General features: G+C 35.7%; 1 protein-coding gene, 1 long non-coding RNA gene and 1 other non-coding gene across 3 annotated transcripts; 1 reads left to right on the forward strand and 2 right to left on the reverse strand.

Moving 5' to 3' along the window:
* Positions 1 to 10,731: 10,731 nt before the first annotated feature.
* LOC136418920 (uncharacterized) lies at positions 10,732 to 11,871 on the forward strand. Its single transcript, XM_066405130.1, has one exon. It carries the CDS (start codon positions 10,732 to 10,734, stop codon positions 11,869 to 11,871), a length of 1,140 nt encoding a protein of 379 aa, XP_066261227.1.
* A 1,921-nt stretch (positions 11,872 to 13,792) lies between these two features.
* Positions 13,793 to 13,897, reverse strand: LOC136418926 (U6 spliceosomal RNA). The gene has a single exon (XR_010752995.1). It is a non-coding gene; the product is annotated as a U6 spliceosomal RNA (small nuclear RNA).
* Positions 13,898 to 15,729: 1,832 nt separating this feature from the next.
* On the reverse strand, positions 15,730 to 18,522 carry LOC136418924 (uncharacterized). The gene is made up of 4 exons (XR_010752994.1): positions 18,386 to 18,522; positions 17,908 to 18,040; positions 16,397 to 16,435; positions 15,730 to 16,336 (listed from the first exon to the last, which is right to left on the reverse strand). It is a non-coding gene; the product is annotated as an uncharacterized lncRNA (long non-coding RNA).
* Between the last annotated feature and the right edge of the window lie 1,006 nt (positions 18,523 to 19,528).

The following is a 19,528-nucleotide window of genomic DNA, read 5'->3' on the forward strand; positions in this document are numbered from 1 at the left end:
TTTGAAGTGTGTGATTTTTTTTCTCAGGAATTCATCAAAATAGTCCCACGACTGATGTGACCGTTGGATAGAGCTTGTCTAGAGGAACATTTTGAGTGGTCACACGGCCGAATCGGACCAGAAATTTCCGAGCGCGGAGCGTGCAAACTTTTAATCTTTACCCGGTTTATTTGAAGTGTGTGATTTTTTTTCTCAGGAATTCATCAAAATAGTCCCACGACTGATCGCACCGTTGCATAGAGCGTGTCTACAGGAACATTTTGAGTGGTCATACGGCCGAATCGGACCAGAAATTTCCGAGCGCGGAGCGTGCAAACTTTTAATAATTACCCGGTTTATTTGAAGTGTGTGATTTTTTTTCTCAGGAATTCATCAAAATAGTCCCACGACTGATACCACCGGTGGATAGAGCTTGTCTAGAGGAACATTTTGAGTGGTCATACGGCCGAATCGGACCAGAAATTTCCGAGCGCGGAGCGTGCAAACTTTTAATATTTACCCGGTTCATTTGACGTGTGTGATTTTTTTTCTCAGGAATTCATCAAAATAGTCCAACGACTGATCCCACCGTTGGATAGAGCTTGTCTAGAGGAACATTTTGAGTGGTCACACGGCCGAATCGGACCAGAAATTTCCGAGCGCGGAGCGTGCAAACTATTGATAATTTCCCGGTTTATTTGAAGTGTGTGATTTTTTTTCTCAGGAATTCATCAAAATAGTCCCACGACTGATCCCACCGTTGGATAGAGCTTGTCTAGAGGAACATTTTGAGTGGTCACACGGCCGAATCGGACCAGAAATTTCCGAGCGCGGAGCGTGCAAACTATTGATAATTTCCCGGTTTATTTGAAGTGTGTGATTTTTTTTCTCAGGAATTCATCAAAATAGTCCCACGACTGATACCACCGTTGGATAGAGCTTGTCTAGAGGAACATTTTGAGTGGTCACACGGCCGAATCGGACCAGAAATTTCCGAGCGCGGAGCGTGCAAACTTTTAATATTTACCCGGCTCATTTGACGTGTGTGATTTTTTTTCTCAGGAATTCATCAAAATAGTCCCACGACTGATACCACCGTTGGATAGAGCTTGTCTAGAGGAACATTTTGAGTGGTCATACGGCCGAATCGGACCAGAAATTTCCGAGCGCGGAGCGTGCAAACTTTTAATATTTACCCGGCTCATTTGACGTGTGTGATTTTTTTTCTCAGGAATTCATCAAAATAGTCCCACGACTGATACCACCGGTGGATAGAGCTTGTCTAGAGGAACATTTTGAGTGGTCATACGGCCGAATCGGACCAGAAATTTCCGATCGCGGAGCGTGCAATCTTTTAATATTTACCCGGTTTATTTGACGTATGTCTACTCGTATCTCTGGAATTCATCAAGATAGTCCGACGACTGATACCACCGTTGGATAGAGCTTGTCTAGAGGAACATTTTGAGTGGTGACTCGGCAGAATCGGACCAGAAATTTCCGATCGCGGAGCGTGCAAACTATTGATAATTACCCGGTTTATTTGACATTTGTTGATTTTTTTTCTCAGGAATTCATCAAAATAGTCCCACGACTGATCCCACCGTTGGATAGAGCTTGTCTAGAGGAACATTTTGAGTGGTCACTCGGCCGAATCGGACCAGAAATTTCCGATCGCGGAGCGTGCAAACTATTGATAATTACCCGGTTTATTTGACATTTGTTGATTTTTTTTCTCAGGAATTCATCAAAATAGTCCCACGACTGATCCCACCGTTGGATAGAGCTTGTCTAGAGGAACATTTTGAGTGGTCACACGGCCGAATCAGACCAGAAATTTCCGTGCGCGGAGCGTGCAAACTTTTAATATTTACCCGGTTTATTTGACGTGTGTGAATTATTTTCTCAGGAATTCATCAAAATAGTCCCACGACTGATCCCACCGTTGGATAGAGCTTGTCTAGAGGAACATTTTGAGTGGTCAAACGGCCGAGTCGGGCCAGAATTTTTCGATTGCTTATTACAATCTGTTATAGTCCATGCATTGCAACATATATATAAATATTGTGACGTCACACCAAACTAGTATAAATAAGCGATTGTTGTAAGACGCGGCACTTGTATAGGTTGTTTATTCGTGCTGTACGTTAACTTGTTAAATCCTGTTCTAATAAAATTAATAATATTAAAATAAATTTTTTTTTTTTTAGTGACTGCATCTAAGTTGATATTTAACTGGCGCATTCGTTCGGATTTTTGAGACGCTCAAATGTGCATATTTTGAGTCGGTTTCTATCAAGAATTTACGCAAAAGAATCTAAATCCAAGGAAGCCGCCAACCAGTGATCGAAGGTACCTACTGGTGGCGCACCATATTGATCTACTAGACGGGAGCAGCGCAACTTCACAAGCCCCTGGACATAGTGCCGAAGGTATATCGACAGATCCGGGCCTTACATTAGACACCAACGAGAAAGGACAAGAATTGCCTGCCCTGCGGACATTCTCGAAGCGGAAATTATTCCTTTCTTTAGAAGAATGATCATGAGAATACTGCTTCTTATAGTACTGTAAGTTTCATTTTTTTTTCTTTCTCCGTTATTTTTGCTGGTTTTTATTGAATAATATACTTTAGATTTAAGCTACATTTAGAATATTAGATTAGTGTTTATTAATTGTCTTAAAACATGTTGGGACCGTTACTGGGTGGGAGTCTCGCGCGGCTCTGACTCTCTCTCTCTCTCTCTCTCGCCACCACCACCTAGACGGTACGTGAATCTTCCCGCATTGTCCGGAAAATTCTAGACGGGTCAGGCCCTTGTAGAAAACACGGCGACGGACGCTAGGGAGTAACACGTGGGGGGACAACGTGCTTCAAGCTAGAACGTTACCATGCAGTGAAGTGTTCTTTAGCTGTTAGTCGTTATCTGTATAATATCTTGGGTATTAAATAAACTAGCTCCCCAAACCTAACAAAACACAACTTCACAATTGAACCGATTAACGAAGCCGATTTAATCGAATCATTCAATAACATATCGATTAAGTCTATTAACGATAACATGCCTTCTGTAATTAATTATCAACTTTTAAGATATCAATCAGATAATATTTCTCTTTTTGATGGAAATCCAAGACTACTAAACAGATTTATAACTGCTATAGAAAATTTATTAAAGGCATTTTACAATCGAACAGACCCCAATAATACCATTAATGTCTGTTTATTTTATACCATACTTAGCAAGCTCACAGGTAGAGCTGCAGATTTAATATCTTCACTTATCGATCTAAACTCTTGGATTCTCATCAAAGAAGTTTTGATAAATAGTTTTTCGGATCAGCGATCAATAGATTGCCTTATCCAAGATTTAATCAATTTAAAGCCGTTAAAAATGAAAGCCCTTTGCAATTTGGTATGAAAATACAGAATTCTCGCAGTTTACTTTTTTCAATGTCAAATGCAATCTCTGAAAGTAGTGAGACTAAGCTTATTAAAATAAAACATTACGACGAGTTCGCTTTAAAAACATTTATTAATAAGTTATCATATAATCTACAATTGGTAGTTAGACTAAAATCCTCTAATAATATAGAACAGGCTATGTCATTTGTTAGGGAAGAAGAGAATTTCATACAATTTAAAAGTGTACAGAATTTCGGGCAAAACACAGGAAATTTCAACAGACAATTTAAACCCAACATCAGATCTACAGATAGATCTAACTTTTCCCATAATTTTAACCAAACCCCTATCAATTCATTCAATACTCAACGGCCTCAGAATGATTACCCCCTAGACTTTTTTCGAACTTCACACAGCATAATAATTTCTCGAGACCAATATTCCCCAACTTCACTCAACAAAACTCTTCAAGGACATCATATTCTAATTTCAACCATACAAATTTTTCCAGACCCCCTTTCAATAACTTCAAGAATCATACTTATCAATCAAAACCAAATTTCCCTTTCAATAACCAATTCGGTAACTCTCGAAGAACACCTTTCACACCTAGACCACCGTTTGGTCAAAGATCTCACAGATCCAATACTAATCAAAACCCCGTAGTCTATGGACACTAGTTCTGAGAATACCGTCATTCACAATCCGAAAAGAAATTTCATTAGCCAAGAACCATACAATCAGGAAATTCTCCCCCAATCACCCGAGGAACTTACTTCCAATAACGATTATCCCTTTTACGACGTTTATAGAAACACCCACGTAGATAGTAACTCATGTCTCGACCTCAATTATCACAAATATAATAAAAGTGAAGAAAGAAATTCAAATTTTCCATCAACCAGCCGAAATACGGACACAACATAATACTACTTAACTTGAAATGACATTCAACTCCCTTACATTTTTATCCCTGAACTCCAAGCCAAATTTCTATTAGACACTGGTAGTACTAGAAGTTTCATTAAACCCGAAATTGCCTACGAATATTTCCCTCATTCTATCTCAGACGAAACTTTCCAAGTTCAAACAGCCCATGCCACATCATTTCATAATGAAGTCGCATCATAACCTGTCTTTCCCACATTTCAAACTCCTGGCTCACACAAATTTTTCCTGTTCAACTTCTCCGATAAATTTGACGGACTCATAGGACTAGACCTTATCAAACAACTAAACGCTAATTTAGACTTTAAAGCTAATACACTGAAATTACCCAATGTCGAAATACCCATTTGCCGTGATACAAAAAACCCTCAACTTCAAAGACCCCATTGTTCCAGTATGAACCATATCATCTCCCCGAGAAGTATACAAAAGATACAAATTCCCGTTAACTTTACCGAAGGATATAGAATTGTCCCTTATCAAAGATTAGGACATCTCGAAATACCAGAATGCCTCGTTAAAATTCAAGATAATACAGCCACAACTCTATTTTAAACCCAAGAAAAAACCCGATAAAACTCCAAATTTTAGAAGCCTTAGAGATTAAACCCGTAAACTTGAATGAACTAAATTTCCTAGATCATCCCGCACCGCATGTAGCAATGGATAGTAACTTTGATAATTTACTAAAATGTAATCTTGAAAACATTAAGCTCGATCATTACAATCCTGAAGAGAAAAGCCAAATTCGAAAATTATGTTATGAATTCAGAGATATTTTCCATTGTGAAAGTATACCCTTGTCATTTACAAATGCAATAAAGCACCAGATTAAATTAAAAGATGAGACCCCCATTTTCACGAAAACATATCGATATCTCGAAGTTCACCGTTTAGAAGTTAAAAATCAGATATCAAAATTATTACAACAAAACATTATAAGAGATTCAAATTCCCCCTGGTCTTCTCCCATCTGGATAGTTCCAAAGAAATTAGATAAATCAAATAAACAAAAATAGCGTATGGTCATCGATTATAGGAAGCTAAACGAACAAACAATGGACGATAAATTTCCCTTACCAAACATTAATGAAATTTTAGATAAATTGGGTAAAGCACACTATTTTACAACCCTTGACCTCGCTAATGGGTTTCACCAAAGTCAAATGAATGAGAATTATATTGCTAAGACAGCTTTCAGTACAGATACAGGTCACTACGAATTTTTGAGAATGCCGTTTGGACTAAAAAACGCCCCGGCTATATTTCAATGTGTAATGAACAATATATTAGGTCGTGTAGTATGAAATGAGTAGATTCTCGAAATGCCACATTCAACTGCAAATAACTTCACTCTAAATCTATATTTGGACTTGACTTTTTTATGTGGAAAAGGCACATTCTTCCTCTTTCGATCAGAGTTTAAAGTGTTAAAAATTATTGAAAACTTTTATTTTTATAAAAATTTTTGTGCAGCCATGCAAAATAGTGAAATTCGTGTGTTAATGAAATATGAGTTCCACCGTGGAACCACAACAGCTCAGACGGCTCGCAATATTAATGATGTGTTTGGTACTGAAGTCACTTCACAGCAAACAGTATCTCGTTGGTTCATGAAATTTCGTTCTGGCAATTTTGACCTAACAAATGAACCACGTGGACGACCTGAAACTCAAGTGGATAACGATTATCTGAAAGCCGTGGTGGAAGCGAATCCACGTCAAAGTGCAAGCGAATTATCGTTAATATTCAGTGTAACCAAAAAAACAATATTGACTCATTTGGCTGAAATTGGTAAGGTGAAAAAGCTGGACAAGTGGGTACCGCATGAGTTGAGCGACATACAGAAAGAACGACGTCTCGAAGCTTGTTCTTTGTTGTTCTTTGTTGTGCCGGTATAATAACGATCCATTTTTGAATCGGATTGTTACTTGTGATAAGAAATGGATCCTATATGACAATACCAGACGTTCATCGCAGTGGTTGGATCAAGATGAACCACCAAAACATTGTGCGAAAAAAAATCTTCATCAAAAGAAGCTTATGGTGTCCGTTTGGTGGTCCAACGCAGGTGTCATCCATCACAGCTTCATGAAACCTGGTGAATCGATTACGGCTGATGTCTACTGCCGACAACTGACCGAAATGATGAGGCAACTGACGGTTAAGCAGCCAAGATTAGTCAATCGAAGCGCACCGCTATTGTTGCACGACAACGCTCGGCCACACACCGCACAAGTCACCTTGGCCAAGCTACAGGAGTTGGAATTGGAAACTCTTCGTCATCCACCGTATTCATCCGACTTAGCACCCACTGATTACCACTTCTTTCAAAATTTGGATAACTTCTTGGTAGGGAAAACATTAAACTCCGACGAGGCTGTCAAAGCTGCCTTCCAAGAGTTTATCGACTCCCGGCCTGCAGGCTTTTACAGCAGGGGAATCAATGAACTTCCCGTTAAATGGCAGAAGTGTATTGATAATGGTGGTGCATATTTCGATTGACAATAAAAACATTTCATATGAAAAAAAAATGACTAAAGTTTCAATTCAATTTTACTCATTTCATACTACACGACCTAATATTACGTGGCTTACAAAACGAAACATGCTTTGTGTATCTTGATGATATCATTATCTTCAGCACTAGCTTACAAGAACATATAGAAAAATTAAAGCAAGTTTTTACTCGATTACGGGATTCTAAATTAAAAATACAACTAAACAAATCAGAGTTCCTAAGGAAAGAAGTCCAATACTTAGGACACATCGTAAGTGAAGAAATAATAAAACCTAACCCCGACAAAATTAATGCAGTTAAGAATTTCCCTATTCCCCGGACAACAAAAGAAATAAAATCTTTTCTGGGTTTAGTTGGTTACTATAGACGGTTCATTAAAGATTTTGCGAAGATAACGAAACCGATGACCAAGTGCTTAAAAAGGGATGCAAAAATTATACACACACCCGAATTCATAAATGCTTTTGACCATTGTAAGCAATTACTGATAAACTTCTCCATTCTGCAATACTCAGACTTCACTAAACCATTCCTATTAACAACAGGCGCGAGTAATTTTGCAATCGGCGCAGTGTTGGCGCAAGAACCCATACCTAACGATAAACCTATAGCCTACGCCTCGAGAACCCTAAACGACACGGAAACTAAATATTCAACAATAGAAAAAGAACTGTTAGCGATGGTTTGGGCATGCATATATTTAAGACCTTATTTATTCGGACGCAAATTTTACATATACACTGATCATAGACCCCTTGTATAGCTCTTTAATCTAAAAGAACCAAACTCCAAATTAATAAGATGGCGGTTACGATTAGAAGAATTTGATTACCAAATAATTTACAAAAAGGGACGCCAGAATACGAACGCAGATGCATGATCTAGAATAAAATTAAACGTATACGACAACGAATCAGTGGTCAATAATCCCGGCGATACCGATGCGAATATTAAGGAATACTTAGAAAACCAAACAGAAATTTCAGCTCAAGGTAACGACGACGATACGAATGAACCGGGCCCTAGTCAACGAAAAATAAACGTTATATCTGATATCCGACTTCATCCTGTAAATCTTCCCAACACGTGCAAATCTGATGAAACCGCATATAGTCAACAAGCCGATCGCGAGAACCCTGGACTAAGCATTCGTGACGAAATGATAAACAAAAAAATACTATTAGGTGTACAACTTTGCTTCCGCCGTTTTTTTTCCGAATTTCGCGATTTTATTGTAAAAAACTAATTATACCTTTAGGATCCAAAGTATTGTCCATCGCTGGCCACTACTTTCTCCCATCTTTCGGGCAGCATACGAATCCCGTGTTGAAAAAATTGGACATCTTTTGAAGCGATCCACGATTCTATCCAATTTCTTACTTCTTCATAAGACCGGAAGTGTTGGTCAGCTAGCCCATGTGCCATGGATCGAAACAAGTGATAATCAGAAGGAGCTAGGTCAGGAGAATATGGCGGGTGGGGTAGGACTTCCCATTTCAATGTTTCCAAGTATTTCTTGACCACTTGCGCAACATGGGGTCGAGCATTATCGTGCTGCAAAATCACTTTATCATGTCTCTCGTTGTATTGCAGCCGTTTCTTTTTCAATGCTCGGCTCAAACGCATTAATTGGGTTCGATAAAGAGCACCTGTGATTGTTTCAGTTGGTTGTAACAGCTCATAATATATTACGCCGAGTTGATCCCACCAAATACAGAGCATGATTTTGGAACCATGAATAGACGGTTTGGCCGTCGACGTGGAAGCATGGCCGGGATATCCCCAAGTCTTTTTGCGTTTGGGATTATCGTAATGAACCCATTTCTCGTCCCCAGTCACAATACGATGCAGAAATCCCTTCCGTCTTTGCCTTGCAAGCAACTGTTCACAAGCGAACAGACGCCTGTCAATATCTCTTGGTTTCAACTCGTACGGCACCCAATATCCTTGCTTCTGAATCATTCCCATGTCTTTGAGGCGTTTTGAGATTGTTTGTTGAGTCACTCCCAATGATTGTGCCAATTCTTGTTGACTTTGACACGAGTCTTCGTCAAGTAATGCTTCCAAGTTCGCATCTTGGAAAACCTTCTTTCTTCCACCGCTATGTTGGTCTTCGACGTGAAAATCACCGTTCTTGAAGCGCTGAAACCACTCACGACATGTCCTTTCACTAATAGTGGCTTCCCCATAAGTATCTGAGAGCATTCGATGAGCCTCAGCAGCAGATTTCTTCATATTGAAGCAGAAAAGTAAAACCTCCCGCAAATGACGAGAATTTGGCTCGTACACTGACATTTTCAATTGCGAATAACTTTATGATGAAGACACAAATAGACTAATATTTTTATGAGGTTATGTTAACAGGTGCCCAAGGCTCCTGCATGCCCACATGGGGTTATTTATTTCGATCATTACTTACCGCTACATACATCTATTCAAAAACGGCGGAAGCAAAGTTGTACACCTAATACAATTCCTGATAAAGAAATCTCTACACCTGCAGATTAAATGTAACAAAGAACGTTTCGATAAAACCACGATAAGTCACGTAGAGCTACCCAATAACTTGGAAATTATAAAGCAGTTTATCCAAGAATACATGACTAACGAGAAACCTTGTTATGTCTATTTTATCGACAAAGATTTAATACCTTCATTCACAGAGGTATGTTTGAAAAATTTCCAAAACTTAAAAATTAGAATATGTACCAAATTACTTAACAATATTTCCGAAATTGAAGAAAAAACTATGCTCATTAAGCACCAACATGAGAGCAAACAAAATCACCGAGGAATAGAAGAAACTCGCGAGCGAAACTTAAGAGACTTTACTATTGGCCCAATATAAAAGGGGACGTAACACGATACATTAACGATTGTGTTATTTGCCAAACTGCCAAATACAGCCGACTTAAATCATATATTCCACTCGCTAAAACAGAAACACCCAGCAAACCATTTCAAATGATACACATGGACACTTTCATATTCGAAGCCCAAAATTTCCTGACGATATTTGATAAATTCTCTAAATTCGGTCAAGCATACCCTTATGACAGAAATGCAAAATCAGTTTGCGATAAACTCATAAATTTTTTCTCATTTTTTGGATGTTCCGAGGAAATCACGTGCGACAATGGCAAAGAATTCAATAATGAACTATTAAAGGAATTATTAAAGGCCCAAAAGATAAACATACATTTCAGTACCCCTAAACATTACGAATCAAATTCGCCTGTTGAACGTTTCCATTCCACTTTGATCGAACACCTTAGGATTTTGAAACAAAAAGATAACGTAAAACCAATTAATGAGTTAATCTCATACGCCATAATCGCGTATAATAGCACGGTTCACAGCGTTACGAAATTTACACCCCACGAAATTGTCTTAGGTCATACTAATTCCCGAGATCCTCTTGATTTAATCACAACAACGTTTCATTCTGATTACGTTTCGTCGCATAAGAATAAAGTCGACGCCATGTACGAAACGATTGGAGAAAAAACCGATCAAAACAAAGAAAAAATCTTAGCAAGAAGAAATGTTAAAGGCAACGAAGCATTCGACTTTAAATTAAACCAAAAAGTTTACAAAAACTTAAATCTCAGAAATAAAAACCACCCTAGATTTAGCGGTCCATATGTAATTATCGAGAAATTGAATCATAACAAAGTAAAAATCAAAAGTGTCAAAAGTCCATTCAAAATCGAAATTGTTCATGTTAAAGAATTGAAGAAACCCCTTATTACAGATGACCCTTCATACACGAAAAATCCCGATACCATGACTTAAATGACAACCTGGCATACTACCTTACAAATTAGGCAATGCCCAGAAAACAATCAACCACTGGAATTTTATTCAAACGTATGATATGACTAAATTGTTGCAGGAATTTTCGGATATTAACATTAAATATGATTTACTTCATGAGACCATAAATAATTTTACAGACTACAAATCCGAATTTTATAACTCTTTTGTGATAACAAATAACTTGAAACAAAAAATTAATGAACAGATAAACCAAATTTTCCCAACAAAAATGCGTACTAAGCGAGCCTTACTAAACGCATTGGGCACTATAATCAAAACCGTGACAGGAAACTTAGACCAAGAAGACGCAAAACGCATTGACCAAAACATTAACATACTCAAAGAAAACCAGAACAACTTAAAATTAGTCCTCGATAAACAAACAACGCTCTTGACTAACGCAATAAATAATTTTCAAGAAACGATAAAAAATGTATCACACGATCAAATTGTTTTGGATTCAAAAATTAAAGAAATCATAGAAGTCGTAAATGAAGTCAATATTAAACAAGCAAACCTTTTTGAGTTCTTTAGGATTCATAAGATCATCACACAGATTACAACATTTTATCAGAACATCTACGATATACTTTCAGACATAGAAGAGGCAATCACGTTCGCCAAATTAAATACTTTTCATAACAAGATAATTAATTCAGGCATGCTTTTAAACAAATTAAAACTCATTCAAAATCAGGTGCAACAAGGAAAATTACCATTCGAACCAGACACCGACAATTTATTGAATATCGAAAACACTCTAAAAATAAAGAGTTACGTAAAAAATAATGTGATAGTCTTCATAATCGAAATCCCTTTAGTGGAAACCCAAGCTTATAATTTATATCGATTATTTTCGTTACCTGTCAAATATAACAATTCCTATAAAATAATTGTACCAAGTTTTGAGTATCTCATAATAAAAGACAAAACATTTGGATACGTCAATCAGCCTTGCCAATACGTATCTTTCAATGAATATTTATGTTCTCATGTACGCCCCGAAAACTTTAATGATTATGTACCATGCGAAGTTGAATTGCTAAGATATGAAAATAATATTACGAATTGTAACCCAGTGTATTTAGATATAAAAAATTTACAAATCCAAAATGTAGACGAAAGTAAATGGATTGTAATAACAACTCAAAAAATCATAGGAGTAGAGATTTGTAAGGAATCACAAGGTAATGTCTGATTAAACGAAACTTACTTAATAGAATTAGAACCCAAATGTAATTTTATGTTAAGAGATATCATTTTAAGAGATTACGGAAACACGAAAACTGATTTCCAAGATGTACCCTTACAGAATGTTACCCCTAATTATAAATATCAAGTATCTTATAAGGAAATAGAAATGCCCAATCTAAACTATATTAATTCCCGGACAGGCTACGATTTCAAACTTCTTAGAAAAACGCACTTTTTTTGACTACATCTGTTAACTCGCTTCATAAGTACACCCAATGCTCCAGATGAAGGAAATTTTGAAAAAGAAACTCTAATTGAATCAATTTTTGCCAATTCGGACGATTCCCACAATCCGGACAGGTTACGAATTCAAACTTCTTAGAAAAACGCATTTTTTTTGTCTACATCTGTTAACTCGCTTGGTAAGTATTCCCGATACTCCAGATGAAGGAAATTTTGAACAAGAAATTATAACTGAATCAATTTTTGCCAATTCGAACGATTCCCACAATCCGGTCACTCTACGACTTCAAACTTCTTAGAAAAACGCATTTTTTTGTCTACATCTGTTAACTCGCTTGGTAAGTACTCCCAATCCTCCAGATGAAGGAAAATTTGAACAAAAAACTGTAACTGAATCAATTTTTGCTAATTCGGACGATTCCCACAATCCGGTCACTCTACGACTTCAAATTTCTTAGAAAAACGCTTTTTTTTTGTCTAAATCAGTAATTTCACTTTTACATAGCGCCCAATCCTCCAGATGAAAGAAATTTTGAACAAAAAACTGTAACTGAATCAATTTTTGTCCAATTCGGACGATTCCCAGAATCCGGTCAGGCTACGACTTCAAACTTATGAGATAGAAAATCAAAGAAATCAAAGTACACCTTGAGAGGAATACATAAAGAAACATTTCCGTTCAAGTCCATCATAATGCTTTTTCCTTCTTTTTCCACTGGATACCAACACGCATTTTGAAGCTTAGCGCTTTCATTTAAATTATATGATAAATAACTCTTAAGGGTTGATGTTATGCCAATATCTCGCACTGAGTCAATAGTCACTCCATTTAGAACATATTTCAACTCTTTGAATAAAAACGTAGCGGCATTATTTATCAAGAATATGTTTGCAAGTGGCGTACCTTCCTCTTTCGTAACGTTTAGTTTAAGGCAAAGTTAACTTTTGCAGGGCAAGGGATATTTTCCGGTTTGCTGCAAGGATATTCTAATTTCATCGTTCGGTCCCAATTTAGTAGGATTGAATGGATCAAAAGAGAGCACTTCCCAGCTCAAAATTGAATCATCAATAAGAACATTTTCTTGGACGTTTATATGTTCCACTTTTTAATGTAAATCCTAGGGAAACAAGAAACTGTTTATTCAAAGATGTTAACCCTCTTATGTATCTTTTCGTACTATCAGGGTTTTGCTGCGAGGTATTAAACCTTCTGACAAAATCTTGGTTTGGTATTCTATTATATAGAATTACCATCGTGAATCCAAGCGTTTAAGATGAAGTCTTAACGTGACGGATTCTTCTCGAAATTTAAACTAATCACCCTCTTGATCAACTAGTTTCACCGTTATTTTATTTACAACATTAACAATTACGAAAAAATAAATTACATTCTGAGGGGTTTCAATTATTTTAAAATTGGGTGGTACACTAGAAAAAAACTAGATGTATTACATGAACTGGCGTACCATTTAGAAAAGACCCTTCATCTATACTGTAATCGATATTTATAGCATTCACCTTAAGAACCTTCTAGCAGGTCAAAAGCTTTTGGCCTATGTTGTTCTATAGGACTCGATTCGTTTTTCCGACAACACGTAACATAAGTGAATACTTACTAAAGAATTTTAAATTAAATTCTTACTGGCATATGGAAGTTTAATTTCTGTTTGAGTCAGATTTTCAACAAGGTTAGATAAACAAAACGTTTCATCCTTGCGCAGGGGTCGTGTTAATCTTTTTCTGTATTGTTCCAATTTTATATAAATATGTACCGCCGAAGCGAATACGAGTAAATCACGTTTTTTTTAATCACTTTAGTATTGAATAAAATTATTGAGATTAGTGTAGAAATGCTATTTGGGAAGTAATTTATCTAGGAAATTTTTTTAACAAATTTCAATTCATCCTCATTTTAATATATTCCATAGAAGGTCTACTTTGAAATAGAATGCATTAAAACATTGTAAAATTAAAAACCTGTGAGCCGAATAAATGTACCAGACCCCTTACCATAATAAACGGTTTCAGTGCTTGATAGATAGCTGTACACACAGATGAGATAAACTGGTTTATGGTGCTTTTAGGAATTCTATATTAATACATAAGCGAAGAAAAATTATCTCCTGTAGCAAGGTATCTTACAGTAATTTCTAGTTTTCCTGTAACAGGCAAAGCTTGCAAATTTGGCAAAGCATTTTGTCAAATTTGTGGTGTCACCAATTCAAACAGACTTTCAAACATATCTTTTGACATTGTCAGGTGATTTCTGTAAGCTGAAGGGCCTTCGCATGATAATCCCTTAAGCAAAATATTTCATGCTCCTAAATTTTGCATTCGATTTATCCACGGTTTTACCCAAACCCTCCTTTTTCGGCTTTTTTTTGTAACAACGCGCGTAATTCTTCATTTAACCCGTGACATAAAATATTCACATCAAAATTAATAATTTCAGATGTTTCTATAATGAACACTACATCATACAACTGCCACATTTCTAATAAAAATCTTGCACAAATGGTTGTGTAGTGTAAACAGTAACAATTTTGTTGACAAATTACAAGGACTTGCAATCAAGAACTTGCGCAAACAGAAACTTGCATAATGTAAACGCGGCTTAACTAGCGAACTCGCCAGCAGGTGATTGTTTACACGTGCAAAATATGGAATATTTTCGTATCGGTGTGAGTCGTCACTGGCGCAAGCGAATTTCAGAAGTCTGCAGACTTTTTCGGTCCATGCATGCAAAGTTTTAACTTGCGCAACAGTTACGCAATCTAAATTTGCTGGCACGAAAAATAATACTGGCTCCACTATTAAATGCATAGTATAAACCCTCCATTAAACAATTATTGTAATTAGATGTTTAGAGTTTTTTTTAACAAAAATAATATTTTATCTTAAATAATAACACCACAAACAATCTAAAAATGTTCAAAAGTTGTAGAAAAAAAAATTGGTCCCAAATGGATTAAAGAATGAGATTCAAAGCAAATAAGCCATAAATTTGAAAAACGATCTTTGGCGAATAACCCCAAAATAAAACATTGATTTTTCAATGTGCGTGCAACACCTTAATCGGAAATGGGGGCAACCTTTAGTTCGGAGGCACTAATTAATTCACTTTTATGTTTTTCAATTTTTAAACTATCTATTGGCAACGGATAACTTTCCCAAAGAAAGCCCAATACCCGCCATTTTCCGGCTGTAGAAGTAGTCCGGGATAGAAGTAATTTCCCCAATGGGAAAACTGGGATGTGCAGACTGGCACACCCTAGTGTACAGTCTTGGGGCCTCTTCTTAAAAACTTTTGATACTAAAGCCTCATACTTGAAGTTTGTTCTGGTATTGCTCCGCAAAATGCCTGTATCATTTTTCTCTTCGGCGGATTCTAGAGTCAAAATGTTTAACTTTACTTGCGACAAGAAAACTTTTTAGTTTTACGTGCTTAGTCCTTTAAAATATTTTCCAATTTGTGGCTTTCTAAAAAATAACAATGATAATTAAATTAATTCAAAACAATCAAAATCGCATTAACTTACAGGGTCGGTTTCCAAACTTTGCATTTTGGCCTGTGAGATTATGGGGTATAGAAATAAAAGAATCTAAGACAGATCGTTTCTGTTAGAACTCTAATTTCTTTATTACAGTCAGAAGGCACGTGTTAACGGTCAAAAGATCTGTAACGAACTAACTACTAAAAGCTCACACTTTTACCACCCATCAGTATTAAAAGGGTCAAACACTGCAACCATTCTCTTGATTTATTGTCCTGGTCATCTGGTCTTTACATGGGTGAAAATACTAACTTCAAGAAACAAAAGACCCAAAAACCCATACTTTCTTCTTTCTTCTGTTTTAAGAAAAGGAGTCATAAATTGAACAAACTTGACTCTTACAGACAATAAATTTGAGAACATAAAGACTATTGAATTTTGGACGTGAACACTTGTATTAGAAATCCAACATGGCCTCATATTGCTCTTTCAACAGCTGATAGTCTTTTTGAAGGATGTTGAGTTGATTTTCTAAGTGTTTTCTGAGTCAATTCTGAGTCTTTTTTTGGAGTTCTAATTCTTTTTTAAGGCTGATGAGTTGTGACGCGTGTTTGAATTTAAAGATCTTCCAGTCTTTTTTAGCAGTTGATTTGGATATTTTAAATTTGCAAGGGTTAAGCGAAAGTCGTCAACTAGTATTGGATCCATATTTATACTTTCTGAACCACCTTCCTGAAAATACATAAAATTATTTGTATGTAATTACAATTCATGAAGAATTAAATGATTTACCATTATCGCAAAAGTATCGTCGGTGACTGAATTGCTGATCTGCAAAAAACATTGGGTGTAATATTGGTTGCATATCAGTCAAACCAATAAGCTTCAATAATTATGGAATTCATAGATTTTACACCTAAAAATGATTTTGTATCTATCGGTTTTTATATTCTAAAAATGTATCTCTTCTCTTTTTGAATGACCCGCCTAGAAAATTTAGATGTGCGAAATAATTTTTATTATAACATATTGTAATGGATCTTGGAACTGCAAACTCAGAAACAACTTACGAAGTAATTTATTTCACTGTTAAATAATACACCTCAATCAGGTTTAAAAAAACAATGAGCTCAGTTAATGTAAAATACCATAGGCTACACATACTTATGGACTTGCACTCATAAATCATCCTGTACCATTTTGTAGGAATCTAATGACTATATTTCAACATGAGTTAAAATGTCTGGTTGGCTTTGAACTGTCCAAAATTATGTGTTTCAAATGGGTCAACCGTCAGAGATCTGTTTTGTTCTAAGTGCCTTTTGTTTCGAACAGCCCATATATTGCAATTGGACAGGCCCGTGTTGACCTATATTGGCACATGGTCTTTTCCTCTTAAGTTAGGTAGTGGAAGACTCTTCGAAGGATTCCACTAAGCAACCACCCTTCCAATAATGATTACGATGTCTTCCTCTCTCATGAAACGATGAACAAACTCTATCCCCCATAAATTCCGGGGTTTTATATTTTAGAGAAATAATAAAAGTGTTGTAATTTTCCTTCGTGTAATTATTTCACACCGACACACTACAATGCACTTAAATATGTAAACGTTTCCCCATCCTATGGTGAATAATTTTCCTTCGCCAAATTGTGCAGAATTTACAACTTTTATTGGAAGTTCTTAGAAACTTTACTCATTCCAGCAACTTTTCCATATTTGTGGAATGGCTCTTCAAAGGTAAACTTCGAAACGACTGTAGGTATAATTATTAAATTATCCATTTAAGTTCCTTCGAGATTACATTTACCAGCCCTTCATTACAAATATTTGGTACCTTGCAAATTGGAAATTACAGGAACAAATTTAGAATGTTTAATAATTCGTATTATAAAACCTTAATTCCCTTTCATAAGTGTTATTGCCACAATAATAGAAGTTATTATAATACGGGGTGTTTCAGAACTTACAACCACTTATCGGACAGACTTCAACCCTGCACTACACTATTACCTAAGAAGCCCATTTATCAAATAAACTTCTAATAAAAGTTCCGTAGGTAACCAAACACGACGTATTAAATGTTAAATGTTTATTTTCTGTATGCTAGGGCAATTGTTTCTCCTAACGTGAACCATTTTGTAATGGCAATTCCATTAATTTTAAATAAATTATTCTTTCCCCTTCATATATTTTTCTCAAATGCACCAGTTATCCATAATCCATAAGTGAATGATCCCTTGACTTGGAATCTAGCATGGTACAAACTATTTCCTACCAAATAATAAAAAAAAATACATACCCTTCTGTATAACCCTGAGGAGTCCTTTCATCGATGGGCAACCTGGACTTTCCAATAAGATATGTGATAAAATCCTTTTCCCTTCTTTCCACCTTGAAACTACGACTTTCCTTCGTTCTGCTGTGGTTCTCATCTTAAAAAGATAGGCAACTATACTACCTATCTCTCCACCGAGAATATTCGCTATCTTTGATAATACACAAGGATTGTGAGATCTCACCGATCAATGTTGAAACTCAAACCCCACAAGTTCAAATTGCTGGTCTTGAGTTAATTGAGCTTCGACAACTGATTTGATATAGTAGTTTATAAAAACTGTGCTTTGCGATCAAAGATACAAAAGATAAGTTTTCTTTGCATTAGAAGAAACAGACATTTGTTACAAATTATTTGTATCCTCTATCTGTATTAGAATGAGTATTGGATGTGGAAAATTATTGGGAAAATTTTTGGCAACCGGTTTCTTTTTCTATCATACCTCCTAGTCCCTAGATCTTCTATCAGTGGTCTGACATCCCTTCCTTCTTACTTTTCGATTTTTTAAAGACACAATATTTTTTTATATAACACTTAAAATTTTAACTTTTATACCCAAACAATAAAAACAAATAAATTAAAAAATCTTGATGTATGTCACTATTGTCGTAATGCACAGCAAGCCCGTTTCTGCAAAATGGCGCCACAAGTACACAAGAAAGAAATCTACAAAAACTTAGAAGAAATCGGTAAACCTGTTTGAGAAAGAAATCTGGAGTCTTTAAAAAGAAGAAATCTGTAATCTATACAAGAAAGAAATCTACAATGGCTAAATAGAAACTTGTAAACACTTCCGAGAAAATACAACCCTAGTTTACAGATGGTGCCACGTGACGCAACAGAAAATTAATAATTGAAGTAGAGAGAAGATTGCGTTTATTTTGAAGATGTTTTTTGTGAATTAATATTGAATTTTTAACAGGAATTTCTTTTTGAAATAGAAAATGTATTTACTTAGTATAAATATGTTATATGATTTAATGAAATAACGAAAACATCTGTACAATTGAAGAGTGTAACTTCTAGTTAGTCTAAATGCCAATTTTATTAATTTTGTTCATTTTTTGCATTAAAATCTATCGTTTTTGACATCCAGCAATTGAACCTAATTTTTTTGTTAAAATTTTTTTGGCACATAGACTAATGAGAAGTTACACTCTTCCATTGTAAGGATACTTCCTTTATTTCATTAAATCATATATCTTATTTATACTAAGTACATAAATATCTTTCCTATTTCCAAAAGAAATTCCTGTTAAAAAATCGATACTAATTCCTGAAAAACATCTTCGAAACAAATGCAATATTCTACTCTGCTTCCATTTTACCTTAAAACAGAGAAGCGCACAGTGGGTCTTATGCTTTTACTGCTCGTATACGGGGTGTTCCTTAACGATGTGCGAATATTTTGAGGTAGGATTCTATCTGACAAAAAATAATGATAATTTGTTATATAAACTATGTTCCAAAAATGCTCCGTTACGAGAATACAGGCTTGTAAAGTTTCGGAAAAAAACACATATTTTTATTGCAATTAATGCCTCTTTATAAACTGTCTTTACTTACCAAATTTGATTGAAATATC

The sequence above is a fragment of the Euwallacea similis genome, unplaced genomic scaffold, assembly GCF_039881205.1.
Source record: "Euwallacea similis isolate ESF13 unplaced genomic scaffold, ESF131.1 scaffold_46, whole genome shotgun sequence".
Taxonomy (NCBI): Eukaryota; Metazoa; Arthropoda; class Insecta; order Coleoptera; family Curculionidae; genus Euwallacea; species Euwallacea similis.

Bases quoted from the DNA above. Each gene is read 5' to 3' on its own strand.
- LOC136418920 (XM_066405130.1), top strand. From the start codon at position 10,732: ATGACTAAATTGTTGCAGGAATTTTCGGATATTAACATTAAATATGAT.